The following is a 19,623-nucleotide window of genomic DNA, read 5'->3' on the forward strand; positions in this document are numbered from 1 at the left end:
TTTTGAGATAGGGTCTCCCCAAATTGGAAAGGCTGGTCTTGAACTTGTAATCCTCCCACTTCAGCCTCCCAAGTCACTGATATTACAGAACTGTATCATCACACCCAACTATACATGTTAATCAAAACAATTTTAAGTGTGTAAAGAGATGTTAATGTTAACAATTCCATTTGATCATTAAATGCTGTATATACATATCAAATTATGACACTGTATGCCATAAATTTGTATGGCTAAAATAAAATATATTTTTAAAGAATTAAGAGGAGAGACTGTTATTGATAAGATCTAATTGCCATTTTCAGAAAAATAATCCAGAAAGTGTAAAAACTGGGAACAGTTTTCTTATTCAAATTTGTAGATGTGTGTCAATAGCTTCCATATGTTTTAATGGAGGTTTTATAATAAAAAAATGACCAAACACATTTATGTATACAGGCAATTAGGAATACAACTGATTAAAATACTTTGTTCTGGAATTGTACATTTTTTATATAAAAACGCTTGAGAACAGATAGTACCAATGAACATTTCGCCTTCTCTAGTCCAAACTTTCTCATATTAAGAATACATTCAAAGTGAAAGATGACAGATAAAAGCAGCAATAAAACATCATCAGAAAATGAAGCCTTCAGAAGTTCAAATATAAAGTAAAAGACAGGCAGAATTCTTGATGTGTTTTCTGCATTTTATGAGTGTACTTTCTATGACAATGAAATATTTATTTTTCTTTCAATTATAATTGCTTCTTATTTCTCTTTATCTTCACTTCACAACTTGTTTCCTGATGTAATTGCTTGGCTTTTCTTTCATGATCCAGAATTTCTTTGGGGAACAGGTTTTTTTCAACAAATACAGCTTTCAAAGCTACAAAATGATAAAGAAAATGACATGTAAATTACATTTGGTAAGAGACCCAATTCAATGAAGTGGTGGGGAGAAAATGCTCAAGTTTTCTTTTTCAAAACAATCGAGTGTTTCTAAAACCAACAGTATATTTGGGGAAATGTTCTCTGAGTTTCTGCTATTTGTTTCATTGCAATTTAAATTTAAAAGTTAATTTTTAACAAAGTTTGTTCTACTAATGCATTTCTATCATGATGGAGATCTGCCTGTTAAGAGTAGAGACAAAAAGGAGTGTGTGCTTTTCAGTTTTGTTTTTTAATCTACTTAACAGTTATCAAGGACTTGTAAAAAGCCAAGAACAAATTATTCTGTATTGAAATAAGACAATTAAAATAATCAAAACACAGTTTGACTATCTGCATGACTAAACCCATGCATCTGCAATCACATCCTTATAAAATACTTTGATCTGCAGGGTTCTGTGGCTTCAGAAAAAAAGAGCCAAATTACCCCTATGAATGGGTATATTGTTCATCAGCAAGAAGTGGGAGGAAATTGTGCCACCCATTCAAGAAATAATTTTGGCCTTTTGCGTAATTTTATCATTTCAGTGAATGCTTATTGAATGTATATTGTGCATAATGTTCTGTGCTCAGGCATAAGTGTGGCACAAATGTGACTAAGTTACGGGCATTTTTCTAACTGGTAGAATGTAGAAGCAATACCCGTGTAACCAAAATACCATATACAATAGATATAGTTTCAAGAGAATATAGGAACATAAATTATGCATGATCCTGTAAAGAGATTATATAGAGATCAGGTAAAAAGTTTTAAGAATTAGTTACTATTATGTAGGTCTTAAAATCCAGATAGGATTTAAATAATAATAATAACAATAATAATAATAATAACAAAAACACTTGGAGGTGAAGAAGGAGTGGCATGGGGAACAGAAATGTGCACTATTGAACAAAGTAAATAAACGTTCAGGGCAACAGTAGCTGCTATTGAGGTAACTAGATCATTCTGTACAATTTAATAGAGGCATAAATATAAGAGGTCAAGTGGAATGAATTTGGAACTCTACCGGGGAGCACTTTAAATGTAAAACCAAAGAGAAAGAAAAAAAAAAAAAAGCAAATGCAGAAGAACTTTATAATACAGTGGCATCTTTATTTATTAATATTTAAAACAATACTTCTCTGTATTAGCTTTATATCACTGTTCCCAAAATCCCTGAGAAGAGCAACTTAGAGAAGGAAAAGTTTATTTTGGCTTAGGGTTTCAGAGGTTTCAATCCATTGCTCTGGGCCTGACTTGATACAGAACTCCATAGTGGAAAGGCATGGCAGAGGACAGCTGCTCAGCTCATTGCAGCCAGGAAGCAGAGAGAGAGAGAGAGAGAGAGAGAGAGAGAGAGAGAGAAGGGGCCAAGGACAGAAATAGTCTAAGGCCATGTCTCCAGTGACCTCCTTTCTCCAGGCATGTCCCACCTTCCTACTGTTACTATCCAGTAATCCATTCAGATTATTAATCCAGCAAATGAATTAACCACTGATGAGATCACAGCTCTCATCACCCATCTTTTACTAAAAGCCCTACCTCTGAATCTTGCTGCACTAGGGACCATGTTTCAAAGCATGAATTTTTGTGGGGGCAAGATTTCAGATTCAAACCAACACTCTTACTTCAAGTACAAACATGGCTGCATGTCTATATCTTTCTCTTGTTTCCTGGAAATTATAGAAGAACAATCAGGAAAATGAGGGAAAATAACTCTTCCAACAAATTCAACTTTCAGCAAATTCCACTGCCTACAACATAAGAAGAAGAGCAAACAGCTGAGACTGGGCAAAAATTGCACAAGAAAAAAATATATAGCATAATAAGACCACAAGCAGCATCTCATAAAGTGTTGGCCAAAAGATGCTCTCTGAAGGTGAGTATCACTCTGAAGTACAGTGCTTTAACCTTCATTTTTACTTGTGAATGCTGAAAAGAAGTGAAGAAGGCTAGAGGCAGAAGTCTCCCTGGCCTGGTTTGGTTCAAAGAAGCAGAGGAGGTACAGCTACCTGAAGTATTTATTATACACATGAGTCATTGCTCACTAAAACCAGTCTCCATGGGTCGTAAAAACCTGAGGGCGCCTTAATCCCATATCCCAACTCCTCACCCAGGCATCTACGGCGTGTTTCAAGTCTAAGAAAGTCCAACTCATTAAACTAATTAAAAAGGAACATTTAAAGACTAGCATAGTATGAACATGAAAGTATTGATAGCAAAAACCAGAAACAAATCAAATTGAAGAAAAAAACAACAGAACTAAATACAAAGACCACCACCACAAAAATGTGGCCATTGCACTGATAAATATTATTACCAAGCATTTAAAAAATTAAATATAAAAACTTATGGAAGAAATTGCATTTCTGAAGGACCACCATAGTGTAGAATTCAGGGAAGAGATAAAGACACGAGAGAAAGTAATGAAATGTGTGCGGGCAGAAAACAGGGAAAAATTTTTTTAAAAAACACAATAGAGAACCGAGTGGGAGCACAATAGAGTATATAGAGTATAAAACAAGAAAAACAAATACAGCAAGTGAAATTTTAAGAAAAGAATGAGAGAGCAAAAGAATATTAAAGACAGTCAAAAATAGATCTAATGGGGTATGCGGACAGGAAGGATAGAAGAATAAATCTGACATTATTAGCCGATGTACATATATGACTACACGACCAGTGTGATTCTACATCATGTACAACCACAAGAATGAGAAATTATACCCCATTTATGTACGATGTATCAAAGTTCATTCTACTGTCATATGTAACTAATTAGAACAAAATTTTAAACGTCTTGAAAAAAGAGATCTATTAATAAACACATAATTGAAGTCAATTCTTAAGGAAGAAAACCAAAGTATAACAAACATTTAAAGGTCATCACTTAATACAACTTTTAACAAATAAGAGACAAACTGATTGTATACCAAAGGTCAGAATTCTAAGACATAGAAGATATAGGTTAGCAAGATTATTTAAAGATAAAGAATTGGGGTTAGGGATGTGGCTCAAGCGGTAGCACACTCGCCTGGCATGCATGGGGCGCTGGGTTCGATCCTCAGCACCACATAAAAATAATATAAAGATGGGCTGGGGATGTGGCTCAAGCGGTAGTGTGCTTGCCTAGCATGCGTGCAGCCTGGGTTCGATCCCCGGCACCACATACAAACAAAGATGTTGTGCCTGTCGATAACTAAAAAATAAATATTAAAAAAATTCTCTCTCTCTCTCTCTCTCTCTCTCTCTCTCTCTCTCTCACACACACACACACTCTCTCTCTCTCTTTTAAAAAAATAATATAAAGATGTTGTGTCCACTGAAAACTAAAAAATAAATATTAAAAATTTCTCTCTCTCTCTCTCTCTCTCTCTTTAAAAAAAAAATCACTTGGCAGCCAGAAAAAATGATCAAGTGACTTAAAGGATAAAAGGTATCTATCTTTCATTAGACATCTTCGCAGGAATAATCAACGCCAGAAGATAGTGGAGCAGTACCTATGGAATAATTAGGGAAAGAATTTCCTAATTATAAATATATATATACATATATATATATATATATATATATATATATAAATATATATCTCCAAACAGCTCTTCAAATCTAAATATCATAAATGACTTCAATATTCAAGGAATTCAGGGACTGTCATTGTCAAGAGTGATTTTGGGGAAAATTACTAAAGATAAACTAAGAAATGACTGAGGAAAATCTGAAAGAAAAATTAATAGGTGGCAATTATCAAAATATTTATAAAAATAAAAGTAAGATGTAGCTGGGTGCAGTGGTGCATGCCTATAATCCCAGTGACTCAGGAGGCTGAGGCAAGAAGATTACCAGTTTGAGTCTAGTCAACAACTTAGCAAGATAAGACCATGTCTCAAAATAAAAAATTAAAAGGGCTAAGGATGTGAATCAGTGATTAAGTACCCCTGGATTCAATCCTCAGTACCCCAAAACAATAATAAACGTAAGTTCTAAATAATGTGTTGTTCAGGATGACAAAATAGAAAGTAAATGTTATATGCCCAACAATGTAGAAATGATACAGTTAAAAATCGTAAGAGTTACGGAGAAAACAGCCTAGATCATGATAAATTAAAGACAAAGACCATCATTTAAAACAGATAAGTAATAGCAATATAAACCAACTTAACAAAATAAGCATAAAGAAAGGTCATATAATTAAAAATCATATAATACAAATGATATGATATAATCATATCATATAAAATTTTATAGAAGATGGGGAGGAGAATAAAAAAAATGTTCGTTTTATCATTACTCAGCAAGTATCTAACAGTCACTATTCTAGAGAAACAAAGAACTAGAGAATTATATGAACCAAAGAATATTAAAGTAACCTCTAGAACAAACACACACTTTCCAAATAAAAACAAAGGGAAAATTACAGACCCAGAGAAAACTGTAAAAATATATAAACAATAAATAGCATAAAGGGCTGTATGGTTTAGATTAGGTATCTTTCGAAAGCTCATGTGTGAGACAATGCAAGAAAAGTTTAAAGATGAAGTGATTGAGTTATGAAAGGTTCAGCCTAATCATTAATGCATTAATCCCCTGACAGGGATTAACATGGGGGTACCTTTAGGTAGGTAGAGTGTGGCTGGAGCAGGTAGGTCCCTGGACACCTGCCTGTGGGGTTTATATTCTGTCCTTGCAGAGCAGAGCTCTCTGTCTGCTTCCTGAGTGCCATGTTCCCACAGCTTTCCTCTGCCACATTCTTCTGCCATGATGTTCTGTCTCACTTCACGCCCCAAGGAATAGAGCCAGCTGTCCAGCCATCTATGCATTAAGACCTCCAAAACTGAGAGCCCCAAATAAACTTTTCCTACTTAAAATCATTCTCGTCAGGTCTTTTGATCACAGTGAGCAAAAGCTGACTAAAACAAAGACTCTGAGAAATAAAATCAATATGTCCACCATGTCTGACATATCAATACATTTAAATGTGCTCAATTTTCAAATTTTCTTAAAAAAAGAATTTTTCATTGGATCAAAAGAAAAACTCAATACACATTAAAAATCAGCTGACACTGGAATTTTTAAATGAAAGGATAAGAAAAGTATAACAGACAAATAGAAAGCCAAAGGAAAACAGGTAAAATCTAAAAGCATAAATATATACAGAAACCCTAAGAGAGATATACAGAAACTCATAATGGTAGTTATCAGAAATTAATGAGAATGGGAATTGAAAAGTTCCTTATCATGGGAGGAGGGAAACGTCTTATTAAATTTCTTTTTGAACCTTCTGCTATTTGAACTGTGTGGATTTGTTTTATAGCAATAAGTCAATAATGAATAAAACTAGAACTTTCTCTAAGCAGAGCAACAAATGAAAAGCTCCTACTTGCCATCTTCCGAATACCTGCAGTCTGAGGTAATGTGAATTTAAAATGTACATTAGCAGTTGATCCTGTCCCCCATGACTGCAGATTAGTACTTCAGAATCACGAGGAATTCTGAATCCTTTGAGGCCTCCTGAGATATTCTGTAGAATTCAGTATATTACTTCTGAAAGAAATTCGTTGTTTACTGAGATTTGTCTCTCAATGAGCTGAATTTTCACTAGAATTGAATAGGCTTCAGGACAATTAAGTGAAAAATGAACAGTTAGGCCCTTGTAAGATTTTGAGAGAAACAATCTCCCTTGGATGACTCCTCTTTTGGGGGGGGGCGGGGGCGGGGGGGGCGCGGGCCGGGGTGAGTTAAAAAATAGAAGACTAACAGTTCACATGCAGGGGTGGATTCCTGATACTCGACTTGAAGATGTACAATTTTAGGAGATGTCTTAAAGACAAAGAATGCGAAATTACAAACACTAAATTATATATAAAAAGTGATCAGTTAAGTGGAATGAGAAAATAAATCTCAACAAATTACTAAAAAAATTATGTTGATTAAGTTCCTACTCAGGCGCTAGCTTAGGAAGCTTCAGTTACTTGCCTCCCAGGCCAAAACACGTAGAATCCAGGAGAATGTTTTGCTCAGGAGGGTTAGGGAGAGCCACAGTATATGGATTCAATGTGTCACATTCCTCTTTAAACACTCTAAAGACTTCCCTTCATGCTTACAGTAAACCAGATTTCCTGCCCACTTAGCAGGGTCCACATGACATGGCTCCCAGCTCATCTTGCACCAGTCTCCTCACCCAGCACAAGTGACCTTTCTGTCCCTAGAACACTTCAACTTCATTCCCACCTCAGTGGCTTTATGCTTCTGTTTCCTGGGCTTGGGCTAATATGTCTCCAAAGTCTTTGTGGGACTTTGTCTTCTAGAATCCAGCTTAGAATGTCAGAGATGTTTGTCAATGCCCCACCCTCGGAGTTATGCTCAAGTACATTATCTTGCTTTGTTTTCTTCATGGTTCTTATCCATATCACTATCCAAACTTATCTTCTTCTTTTATTTATCACTTATTATCTACTTGTCTCCCTAGACAATACATTCATTGAAAGTGAAATCCTTGCCTATTCCCTGTATACCAAACAACCTAGCACCCAGCATTGTGTCTGGTTCATGGAAAGGGGATCACAAAGTACACCTGTTGAATGAATGAACAGATAAATGAATGCCATTCATTCTTCACACTTTGGAATTTCTTCATTTCAGGGATCTGAGGGCTCTACAATAATACCAAAGCATGTTTTTATTCATGTCTTAGATCTATATATCTTTCTATTTAACCCCAATCCCAACTCTTTAAAATCAACAACATCTGTGTCATCAGTAACCATTTACATTCACTCTTTCCTACCCGGGGAAACATGACATTCATACCCTCTTCACTTCATTTTATAGTTGATGATCAGACAAGGTTTATTGTAATGGTAACCAAGAAGTGTTTTTAAAGCAATGAAAATGAAAGATGTGGTGTTCATGAAGTTTTGCAAAATATTTTCACTAAAATAAAACGATTAGGTGATTTAAACACAAGAGAATCACTTTATCTGTTACCTTCTGGTTCTTTCCTTAGCCACTAATTGGCAACTAACTATATCAGATGAGCAATTATGGCAAAACTCACAAAGACACCCTAGCAGCAAGGGACTTGGAGGCCATGTAAACAGAGCATGTGATGACCAGCTGTCGCTAGGCTATGAGCATACATTATTCTTAAAAGCTTCTATTTCACATTTTCCAATGTATTCTAGTTCCACTAGACAAGTCCTCATCTATCAAGTTTTATTAGACAATATCGCTGAGGTTTTGTTACAATGCAGATTCGACTCAATGAAAGTGGGTTGGGGCTTTAGATGTTACCTTCCCAACTGACTCCTATGCTGAAGTTCTAATTCCTAAATCTAAAATCTAGATCAGTATCACCAAGCTTTCTGTCACTCAGTTTGCACCATTATCAACACAGGTAACAGAGCCAGGTTGATGGCACAGTGGTGACTGATCAAAATTATAGTCTTCATATGAATGTTAAATAATGATTATTTGGGATTATTGAATCTATTTAAATATGTTTTCACATATTAATGACTTATTTATAGACCCCAAACTTTGGTGTAAGTATGTGTCTATTTGTAAATTTAAAGATGATTTAGTGTAATGTGAACAAAGATATAGAATAATATGAAGGATTTGTGCTTCTAAAATGTTTCACTCTGGATCTTTAATAATCCAACGTTTTCTGGGATGAGACATATATAACATTCTCTCATCTCTTTCTTGAAGATATTTATAATTTTTTTACTGTATTTTAATTATTTGTTCAAGGAATAACTTTAACATAATCAAAATTATTTTTTACAAGGTTCTAGATTTAAGATTATATACTAAAGCAAAGATATATGACACTGGCTTTTGCTAGACACTTGTATGTATAATTTTCACCTATAATTTAAAAGTTACCATGGGAAATATTATGTTTCCATGGAAAACCATGAATTGTCTCTAGCACACCCTTCCAGGTTGTCAGATTATGGCTTAGTTCACTATTTTTAAAACTATTTTTTCCCTTCATTGTAAATTGTGGGTGCTATGGTTTGGAAAGAACCCCATATTAAGGTTTGGTTGCCAGCCTGTGGCACATGGGAGGTGGCCAAGTCTTTAGGAGGTGGGGACTACTGGAAGGAAGTTAGATCATTGGGACCTGTCCTTGAAGGGGATATTGGGGACCCCAGTTTCTTCTTGTCTCTCTTTACTTCCTAGCTAGCACCATGAGGTGAGCAGCTTCTTCTACCATGCACACCTACCATGATGTTCTGCCTACGACAGGCCCAATGGCACTAAGACTATCAATGATGGACTCAAACCTCCAAAACTGTGAGCCAAAATAAATATTTTTTCTCTATAATTTGATTTTCCTCAGGTGTTTGATATAGCATCACAAAGCTAACACAGTTGGTTACTAATGGATAGGCAAACTCCGTTTATTCTGGTGATTATTCAATTGATTCTTACCTCTCCTTGGAAATATCGGCTTCAGTCCCTATCTGTAAATTGGACTAGCGCCTGTAACTTTGCACAAATTATAAACCATTGTCAAATTTTCAGTTCCTCTAGTTTCCTTCCATATCTAGCTACAACCCTCCAAACTTAACTCTTCCAATTTATCTTCCTCCTTTCTGAAAACATCACTAAGAACTAAATCTTGATACCCAGACCCCTACCCAGATTCCAGGTTGCTGTGCCAGGATCTTCAAGAATCCAAAACCACCATCTCACAATAGATGGATCAATTGGTTTGGCAAGAGCAATGCCAACAAGAATCGCTAACCTATTGTTTCTGAGGACCTATTTTGCCCCATCCCGGAGTTTTATGATCAACTGTGGGTTGTTCAGCAGTGAGTGATATTCACTCATCTTGAACAAAATGGAGACAGGGGAGCTGACAAAGTTCTCCTTTACATGAGTCCTGTACTCCTAGAAAGCTGAGATGGTTACAAAAGCCCCCAATTCTTTTTTTGTTTTGTTTTGGTTTTTGGTTTGTTTGTTTGTTTTGTTTTGTTTTGTTCCAGAAAGAGTTAACCACAAAAGATTCCTCTGTTCTCACATATTACAGATAAGACACTCTTGATCCTTCTTTTTGATTCTCAAGGACTCACAGACTTTTTTTTTTTCATTTTCTGGCTTCCATAAAAGCTTAAGCCTCATTTCTTTTATTCAAGATGTCTCTTCATTAATGCATATTCTCCCCATTGCAACAGCCTGAATAAAACCATCTCTTTAATGGTCCCAATGCATTTTGTCTTTGACAGACAACATCAACAATAGAACAGTGTTTTAGTCAGCTTTTTCACTGCTGTGACTAAAGGACCCAACTAGCACAATTACAGAGAAGGAAGAGTTTATTTGAGGGATCACAGTTTCAGAGGTCTGAGTCCATAGAAAGCCAGCTCCATTTCTCAGGGCTGGAGGTGTGAGGCTGAACATCATGGCGGAAGAGCGTGGTGGAGGGAAGCTTGCATGATGATTAGGAAGCAGACAGAAAGGTCTCCACTTGTCAGATACAAATATACACCTCTAAGACACGCCCCATTTCCCACCTCCTCCAGCCACATCCTACCAATTCAATTACCACTCAGTTAATCCCTATCAGGGGATTAAATCACTGATTGGGTTAACACTCTTACAACCCAATCATTTCTCCTCTGAACATTCTAGCATTGTCTCACACATGAGCTTTTGGGGGACACCTCACATCCAAACCCTAACAAACAGCAATAAACAATTTGCCAGGTATCACTAATACTGTGTTTTCTCTATACTGGAAGTTTTAAAGATTTTGCGGATACAATGTGAACGGATTTGAGGAAATTTATTTGCAAAACCCAACCTGGAGCCAGTTCCAAGTACTTTCCAGGTTTTTGAATAAGATATATCAAAGAGGAGTTTCAAGCTGTTTAGAACCTACTGGGAACAACTTGGAAGCTAAAGAGAGCGCAAAAGACGTTTCAAGATGAAAGGAATAGGAAGAGAATACAAAAGGACATTAAAAACCCAGTAGGTAAGACTAAAAAGTCACCTGAGGATTAGGAAGTGTTTGAAAAGTGTCCCAAGTTCCAAAGTGATAGTTTAGAACATTGAAAGTGTGTCTGGCAAAATGCTTCTCATTGTACAATTGCCAAATAACCTTCTGCACACTATAATTATGGAGCCTGCATGAATGTGAATAAAATGCAGTGTGAAGATTTAAGGTAGATTCTGTAATGATAGCATGGAGGCAGAATATATTGGTAATTGAGACTTATTTAAGTGTTCTTTTATAATAACAATTTTAAAATTCTGCAGCATCCTTCTGAAAAGGAGATGAACAATTTTAAATAAAAGTGATAAAAATAGGTAATATTATAGCACAATAGCTGGTTTTAGAAGCAAGCACAAGAATAGGCTGCCTAGGGAATATGATTTGAACACCTTTGAAAAGGGGAGGCTGCATCTGCAAATATTAATAGTGTAGACACCTGAGTCCATCTTTCAGAATTTTCATCCAGGCTCCACCTAGTAGTGTCTCTGTGAACCTATAAATGTTATTTAAACTCTTGATGCCACAAATCCTTCCCATAGAAAGTTGGGTCAATAATCATCCATATATCATAGAGCTGCTTGGTGGAATAATAATGTAAAAATATTGCCAATAAATGAAATTATCACTCTTATAAGGCATCAGGCTCTGTGCTAGGGCTTCACACAGGTTAGCACAGGTAATGTTCACAGCAACCTTACAAGGATGGTACTTAATGTGTAGCCCATTTTCAGTCAAATAAATGGAGGAACACAGTGTTTCATTGACCCGCTTAAGGTCACCCAAACATGCTGTAGAATTTTGATTTGAAGCCAGTCTTATGATTGAAATTTCACCTTTATACTAATATTACTTCCACATTCTAGTCCCTTTAAGAATATCAATTTGCCCCCAAAGCAAACCATGATCACCTTATAACTTAGCAGGGATAATGACTATGATTCCAGAGGTCACAAAATATTGCCTGTCAGCACCAAATTTACTCTCCAATGTCTGTTCTGTGATAATAGATTGGAGCCCTTATAAATATTTCTTCATTGCCAGCTGGCATGATATTGAGCTCCTTAGCCAGAGTGCACTGAAGGTGAGACACAGCAAAGAGGGCCCTGAGTCCCCCATGAAAGTTTGCCACCCATCGCTAGTGGCTTTAGAAGAACTGTTTTGGCCAATAAAAAGATCCAGGAGCTGTGGGCTCCTCCCACAAGCTTTCCAACAACCCTGATTTCCTGCTTGAGTAATGAGCCTCTACTTGACTGATACATGACCTTCCTGGGGTGGTGGCAGCAAGTACCTCTATTGTATTTTGCCAGCTGACCACCAACAACCCAATGCACAAGCACAGAGTGCCATGTCAGGTGCAAACCCCAGTGTCAAGTGCAAAGATCTCATAAGATATGCAGAATTCCAAGATTGGTGCAACTGCTGACTGTGTGCCCATGCCTACAAAACCTGCCCCTTTTCTCCTCCGGTCCTCAAGGAGCTCTCTGAGACCTGCTACCCTGTACACTTTTTTTTCCTTGTGTTCCACCCAGCACAAGCCCCAACAAAGCCTTGTATGTATAATGTTGTTTTGCCTTTTCACAATGCCTATCTCAAATGGAGGAAAGAACTCTGGGCTGAGCTGGTAATTCTGAGATCTGCTAATACACAGCAACAATTGTAGGCTATGACAAAGAGGGAAAGTAATGCTAAACATTGTTGATAGGACTTCATATTAATACTACCACTTTGGAAAACACTAGGAATGGGACCACCATATGACCCAGCTATTCCACTCCTTGGAATTCATCCAAAAGAACTAAAATCAGCATACTGTGGTGGCACATGCATGCCGATGATTATGGCAGTGCAATTCAAAAAATCACCAAGTTATGGAACAAGTCCAGGTGCCTGTCAACAGAAGAATGGATAAAGAAAACATGGTATATATGCCCAATGGAGTTTTACTCAGCCATAAAGAAGAAAGAAACAATGCCATTTGCTAGTACTGGAGAATGTTATCAGTGCCCTTTCTCCAGCACTGGACTTCAACAGCACCAAGGCCCTGCAATAGCACCTCCAGCTTCAGACTCCAGCACTCAACCAGCAACTTCCCCTGTCAGCAGAGTGTGCTCCCTGTCTAGAACGACACCATGACAAACTTTCCATAATATCCCCAAAGGACAAAGAGAGGACCACGTGAGTGACGCCGCCCTGTGCACAGTCTCCCCCATACTCCTACAGAGCTTTGCAGTGAGTTCTGAGGTATAACGCCTCCCTGTGGGTGGTTTTCCTTGGCACCTCCATGGTCAATTTCTAGCAAATTTCCACCTGCAGTTGCTCTGTAGTTTTTCCATCCAGTGTGGTATGGATAAACCCTCACCAACAAGGCCTCAGTCTCATCCCTGGGGTGGGTGAGACTTCCATGGTCACCTTACTTCGTGCCTGGTAGTAGAGGCTGCCCCTTCGATTTCCTGCCCCTTTTATTCCTTAGAGTTCTGTTTACTTCTTACTAATCAATGTTCTGGAATGCCTATATACTGCATCTAAAATCCAAAAGGAAAAAATTGAACTTAAAATTCATTCTAAAATGTTCCTATCTTGACTCGAAGTGCTCTTCAGTTTCCTCTCTCTTTCCTTCCTGCTATAGCCAGTTTCTTGAACAAGTGTTAGCTTTTCTTGGTAGATGTCCCACAGGCATCTCCATCTCAACATATCCTGAAAACTGACCTCACTTCCTAACTTTAAAGCATCTTCTTCTCCTGTATTTCCTCTGTCAATGATAGTTTTTTACTTTGAAATATTTATCCAACCTAGAAAAATAACAATCATGCATTTCTTCATCTTTGATCACGGCACACAATCCTTTCAATTCAATCTCCTTAAATTTTTTCAGATTCCTTTCAAAGTTCTTATTTTCAAAATAATGACACATACCATTTGGTGAGTGACTAGTGTCAGTAATTGGGCCATAATTAACCCACATAGCTCCAAAGGCAGGTATCGCTACCCCAATATAATATCCAAGAAACCAGAGAGGGTGTAGTAATTTATCCAGATATTAACTTCTAGTCAAAGGCCAAGTGATGAGTCAGAGGCATATAGCTGGCTGTGCATAATATGCTGGTTTCAGTCTGGCCCCCTTATAATGCATCCATCCACCACATTGTTCCCTGAAGCTTTCTAAAATTCAGAGCTAGTCATATCACTCTCCTGTTTCAAATATTTCATCAGGAATTTTGTTCCTAGATAAGATTGATAGGTAATGGCGAGTCATCATTCTCATTATACCAGATAGATAAGAATAAAAAAAAAAAACAGATAAATTACAAATCATATTTTTAAATCCATCAAAGGGCTGTGGAAGCCAAGATGACCACATTAAATATAATTCCAAACATAATAGAGCTCTTGCTAGATGAACAGAGATGGCCAAATACTGTCTTCCCTCTGAGGATTTATCATGTTTGAGCATTGCTAAGACACAAACTTGCCATAGACTGAGAGACTCTTCTATGTACAAGTAAAATCCACAGAGTCTTGATGGCTATGTGGGTTGGTGTGATGTGCTGGAATCTAGAAACAAACCACAGCTTTGGCTAGTGTTCCCCACAGGACAACCTCTGAGTTCTTTAGTGTGTGGGCGACTGTGGATGGGACTAGAAATGTAAAGCAATATTTCCTACAGTCTCGCTGGACTTAGAAGGTAATAAACCACTAAAGGGAGAGGTTTACATCAGAAATTTGATATCAAACATGGCTTAAGCCAGCTAAAGCTCTACCTCAGCACTGACCCATCTCAGTTCCTAATCAGATAAAGGTGATCAGCCACTTACCCTCTCTGCTGAACTAAGGAAAGAGTAAACTCTTGCTAGGAGAAAATAACATAAATGATGGTGGAATGTGATGATTATTATTATCCAAAGTATATGTAAGAAGACACAAATTGGTGTGAATATACTTTGTATACAACCAGAGATATGAAAAATTGCACTCTATATGTGTAATAAGAATTGTAATGCATTCTGCTGTCATATATAAATTAAAAATAAAACTTATAAGGCTTGCAAAGAAGTAGGAAAATGTGACAATAACCAAAAAGGAAAAACACGTTAGAAACAGAACCAGTTCCCATTCAGATATTGGTGTTTAGCAGATCAGGACTTTTAAATAGCTATTAAAAACATGACCACAGGGGAGCATGCCTGTAATTCCAGTGGCTCAGGAGGCTGAGGCAAGAGGATTGGGAGTTCAAAGCCAGCCTCAGCAAAAGCAAGGTGCTAAGCAACTCAGTGAGACAATGTCTCTAAACAAAATGCAAAATAGGGCTGGGGATGTGGCTCAGTGGTTGAGTGTCCCTGAGTTCAATCCACGGGTACGCCCCGCAAAAAAAAGAAAAGTCATATGCAGTGATGTGCACCTATAGTCCCAGACATGTAGGAGACTGACGCAGGAGGATCACTTAAGTCCAGGAATTGGAGGCCAAGCTAGACAACATAGCAAGATCCCATGTCAATAAATAAATAAATAAATAAATGGAACAGAAAAACGATGGACAAAATAAATAAAAACATGTATAATTCCAAATTTCATTCTAGAAATAAGTGTGTGTGTGTGTGTGTGTGTGTGTAATTTTAGACATATATAAAATCTGATATTGGGAACTGATTAGGCTGGCAAAAGATTGAATTAGGGAATTCAAAGAAAAGTAACATAAAATATACAAACTGAAGGCCAGACAAGAAAAAAAGAAAAGAAGAGCATCAAAAGATTTGAGGTATAATTAAACTCTCTAAAATGCATGTAATCACAATCCTAGAATAATATGAGACAGCAGGAAGGGAAATAGAAATATTATAGGAGAAAGATAATTTCTGAGAATGGTCATAGTTGAAGAAAGATGCATTTAGGAATGTCTATGAATCTTAAGGAGTATAAACATACAGAGAACTGTATTTAAATCCATCACAATAAAACCTCTGAAATCCATGGATAAAGGTCCTAAAAGCAGTCAGAGTAAGAAGCATCAATAATATTAAGAGTAGGATTTTAAACAGGAACTATGGAAGCAAAGAAATACGTTATCTTTAAGGAGTAGGAAGAAAAATAACCTTGCCATCTACAATTTTAAACCCAGTGAAAATCTTCTCCCACAGTCCAAATGAAATTAATGCATTTTTCAGACACATAATAGCTGGAGAAAATATTGGTATATAGACCTATATTATAAGAAATACTGCAGCAAGTTCTTCATACTAAAGGAAATGATTTCAGATGGAAGCCTGGTATCACAAGGACTGAAGGACACAGGAAAGAATATTCACCTCTAGGGCAATCACTAAAACAATATTACAAAGAGATATAAAAGCTCTGAAGAGGAGATAACATGTAGTAATTCAGAATAATTAATTAAAACATTTCAGTGGCTCCTCACTTCTGATTAAATAAATGCCAAGGTCCTTAGACTAGTAGACTAGGCCCTCCGTGATCTGGCCCCCTGTGCCTACCTAGCCTAATTCTCTTCATGCCCCTTCTAGAATACAGCCATTAGGAACTGCATGTGTCTCCCATAACACATCATGTTATTCAAACCACCTTAGATTTGCATATGCTACTTCTTTACCAGAAACACCCCCCTCTTTTCTTATCTGACTTATTGCAATTTAACATTTAATATATAGCTCAGGCCTAATCTTGTTTCCCTGAGAAAATGTCTCTGAATTTCCATGTGTTTCCACAGTACCCAGTGCTTATCTGTACCATAGCCCTTGTTGTAAACATGATTATATGTTTACTTATCTACTTTCCCACCTAGACTTTTCAAGGTCTTTGAAGGCTGGGCCTCTACATTTTATCTCTGTGTCTCCACCATCCAGCATAGATGCTAGCACATTCCATATCTACCTTAGGGAATGCCAGATACACAAAGGGAAGGCATTCAATATCTAAACGCCTACATGAACATGCATGATTTCAGGATCTTCTAATGGAAGACCATGATATTATTTATGGTATGTTACAATATGCTTCCTCCCTCCACTCCTTTATTTCTAAATGGCACATGAATACCTCAAACTCAACACATTCTAAATATGACCCATTCCATTTAACCCCTATTTGTGTGTCAGACTTAGCAACTGCCTCAGTATCTGAAGTTGTCCATAGCAGTCAACATGGAGGCATTTGTTTTAATTCTGTCCCTTTTTTATCTCCAGTGTGTCTTTTCTTACATTATTCCCTATCGACTTCCAGGTCTCCTTCCTTATCCTTTGAACTCCTCCTCATTCTGTAAGTCCCAGCTCAGATGTGACCCTCACTCTGATTTCCGTCCCAGGCCCCAACCAGGAAGAATCCGTCTTCTTTCTTGGTACCTTTGCCAAACCTCATCTGTGGTACCCTATGTCACATAGTAATCTGTAAAGTCAGTAGTTTGCATCAGTACCTCTCATAAGCTTGTGAGGATTTTAAAAGGCAGAACTGTTTTCCCTTGCAGAAAAGGCACATGAGTGGAAATCTTTTTTTAAAAGGTAAATGAAGAAAAGCTAAAGAAAGAAAATTTAAAAGGGAAAGAAAGCATGTTTAAAAAAAAAAAAACATGGAGAAATTACAAGAAAATATAGTATAAGAAATTTAGTTTAAATTGTTTTCTTTGTAAATGTTTTTCACATGTTTTACATATTGTGATCTAGTCATCACCTCCAACCCCCAACATGCACATCCTCCCTGCCTATAAGCAGAATTCATCTACATCCTCATCTGGCTGCACAGTATGAAAGGTCCTTTGTGAATGGAATTTGCTTCTGTTTACCTGTCTCTCTCTCACCTCACTCACTACCTCCTGCTGTGTATTCATCTTGCATGAATTCAGACTCCTTGCTCCATCCTGGTTTTCTCCTCTGTGCTTACCCTGGGTCTGAACAGTCTATATAGCTTCATCCTGGTTCTCAGAATCTTTTGTTAATGTCTGTTTCCCAGATGCTCCCAGTCTGCATCTCACAAGAACAAGATACCTACCCCCCCCATATTCATTATTAAAGATGGATCATCCTGATGAAAAATGATAGGGGGATATATTGGAAACCTCATCAGATACACTTAAAGGTTATTTAGAACCATAGTTAATGGCTGCACATTTTTTTAAGAGAAATGAGCAGAAGCCACAGATGACCCTCATGACAAGCAAATTATTACAAATTTAGCAAAAAGAAACGTTAAGAAAAGATAAAAGGAAACTGATGATAAGTAGACTGGAAACTATGGTGATGGGGAATGACAGATATACTTTGCTCATAAGTGAAATTTCAAGCAAAAATAAATAAATAATGGCGAGCAGCTGTTCTCCCTTTCCACAGGGGACCAAGAGAAAAGGAGAAGCTCAAACATCCACAAGTGTGGACATAAGGAAACACCTTTCTATCGCAGTGATTTTTATGGTTCAAGGAATCTGATGTCAGAAGATTTGGAAAGCTGAGAAGCCACAGATCTCAGACAGATGCCATGTAGTTCTGATTTTTTGACTGTTGCAGGTTGAAAACTTACACTGTTCATTAATTATTTTAAATGAGCTCCCCTGAAGTGTGCATATGCTTTCTAAGTGCTTCACTGAATATCAGATTGTGTTACCTGTGCTCCCATTAGGGCTCCCCATTGTGGAGAAATTTTCATGCAGAAATTATTCTTTAAATTGTTAGAAACTCAAAAAATTAGAATAGTCTGAAAAATTGGGTATTCTTTTGCACATCTTGTTTCAAATCTTCAGAGATCATTCACTTGTATTTTCTAAGTTAAGTTTTCTTGCCCTCTCTTATTAGCCCAGCACTGCAGCTGGCAGCCTCTGAGACAATACACTTTAAGTGGCCTCTATTTTTAGAGACATGAATAGAACAAAACCAGATTGCCAGAGATTCTCTTCTAAAGCAGTCTCATGATGCCTCATTTTCTGGGACCAGTTTTGAACATTAAGGTTATTTTGGGGAGAGAGGTTCTCATCCATAGTAGATGCATAATACAAGTTCATGGCATTCTGACTTCAGAAAGGGACAAAATAAAAATATTCCTTTTTTGAATTCCAGCCTGTTGACTTTCCTGAGACCACAGACCAGCAGCTGAGCTATAAATCTCAACAATCAAATTACCCACTTCATTTCACTATAACCTACAAGGCAAACATGCTTTTCTACTTTATATTTTAAGATTAGTGGAGAGAGAGAGTGGAGGTGTATGATGACTGAGGACTTACTTTCAGAAAGTAAAGGAAGCTCTGGAATTTGGGGATGTTCCTCCTCTGGCTCTTCCCTAAAGTATTTCTCAAGGTCTAGAAGGAAAGAAGGTTTCTTCACTTCCGGCAGCTCTTTCAGCCCTCGGATGCTTAATGACCTAAACGCACCTTCAAAACAGCAGGCTTTAGGGAAAGACATGGGAAAAGGACAATATCATTCATCCCTTAGAAGAAACTAGTACATTTTCAAGTTTACTTTTTAAAACTGAACCTTCCTGTTACTCAGCTGGTACAGCTGCAGTGATCAGCAAACACTATAAACACAGCTGTTCAAAATAAATCCAGGGTCCTTTCTATTCAGAGGGACCAAGATGAACTCAAGACTTCCCTTTCATTTATTTAATTTTTTTATTTTACTTTTTTTTTCCTTGAAAATGAATATTCTGCAGTTTGGAAATGTTTCAATTTCTCTTTTATCTACGAGAAAATTATATATCTTTTGTGAAATGGA

At 37.1% G+C, this 19,623-nt stretch overlaps 1 protein-coding gene across 5 annotated transcripts in view; it reads right to left on the reverse strand.

Moving 5' to 3' along the window:
- Positions 1-19,623, reverse strand: part of Wdr49 (WD repeat domain 49) — a 142,164-nt gene continuing 122,541 nt past the window's right edge. For 4 of the 5 annotated variants that reach the window (XM_046422887.2, XM_046422886.2, XM_046422885.2 and 1 more), the window contains 2 exons: positions 19,134-19,295; positions 1-867 (listed from right to left, as the gene is read on the reverse strand). In XM_046422887.2, coding sequence (XP_046278843.1) covers positions 737-867; positions 19,134-19,295 — 293 coding nt within the window. In that variant the 3' untranslated portion in view covers positions 1-736. The remainder of the gene's footprint in view (positions 868-19,133; positions 19,296-19,623) is intronic. The other variant, XM_058572248.1, reaches the window with a different exon arrangement.

Source organism: Marmota monax, unplaced genomic scaffold (genome assembly GCF_021218885.2).
Source record: "Marmota monax isolate L192 unplaced genomic scaffold, Marmota_monax_Labrador192_F-V1.1 WCK01_AAM20220418_F8-fsc00110, whole genome shotgun sequence".
NCBI lineage: Eukaryota > Metazoa > Chordata > Mammalia > Rodentia > Sciuridae > Marmota > Marmota monax.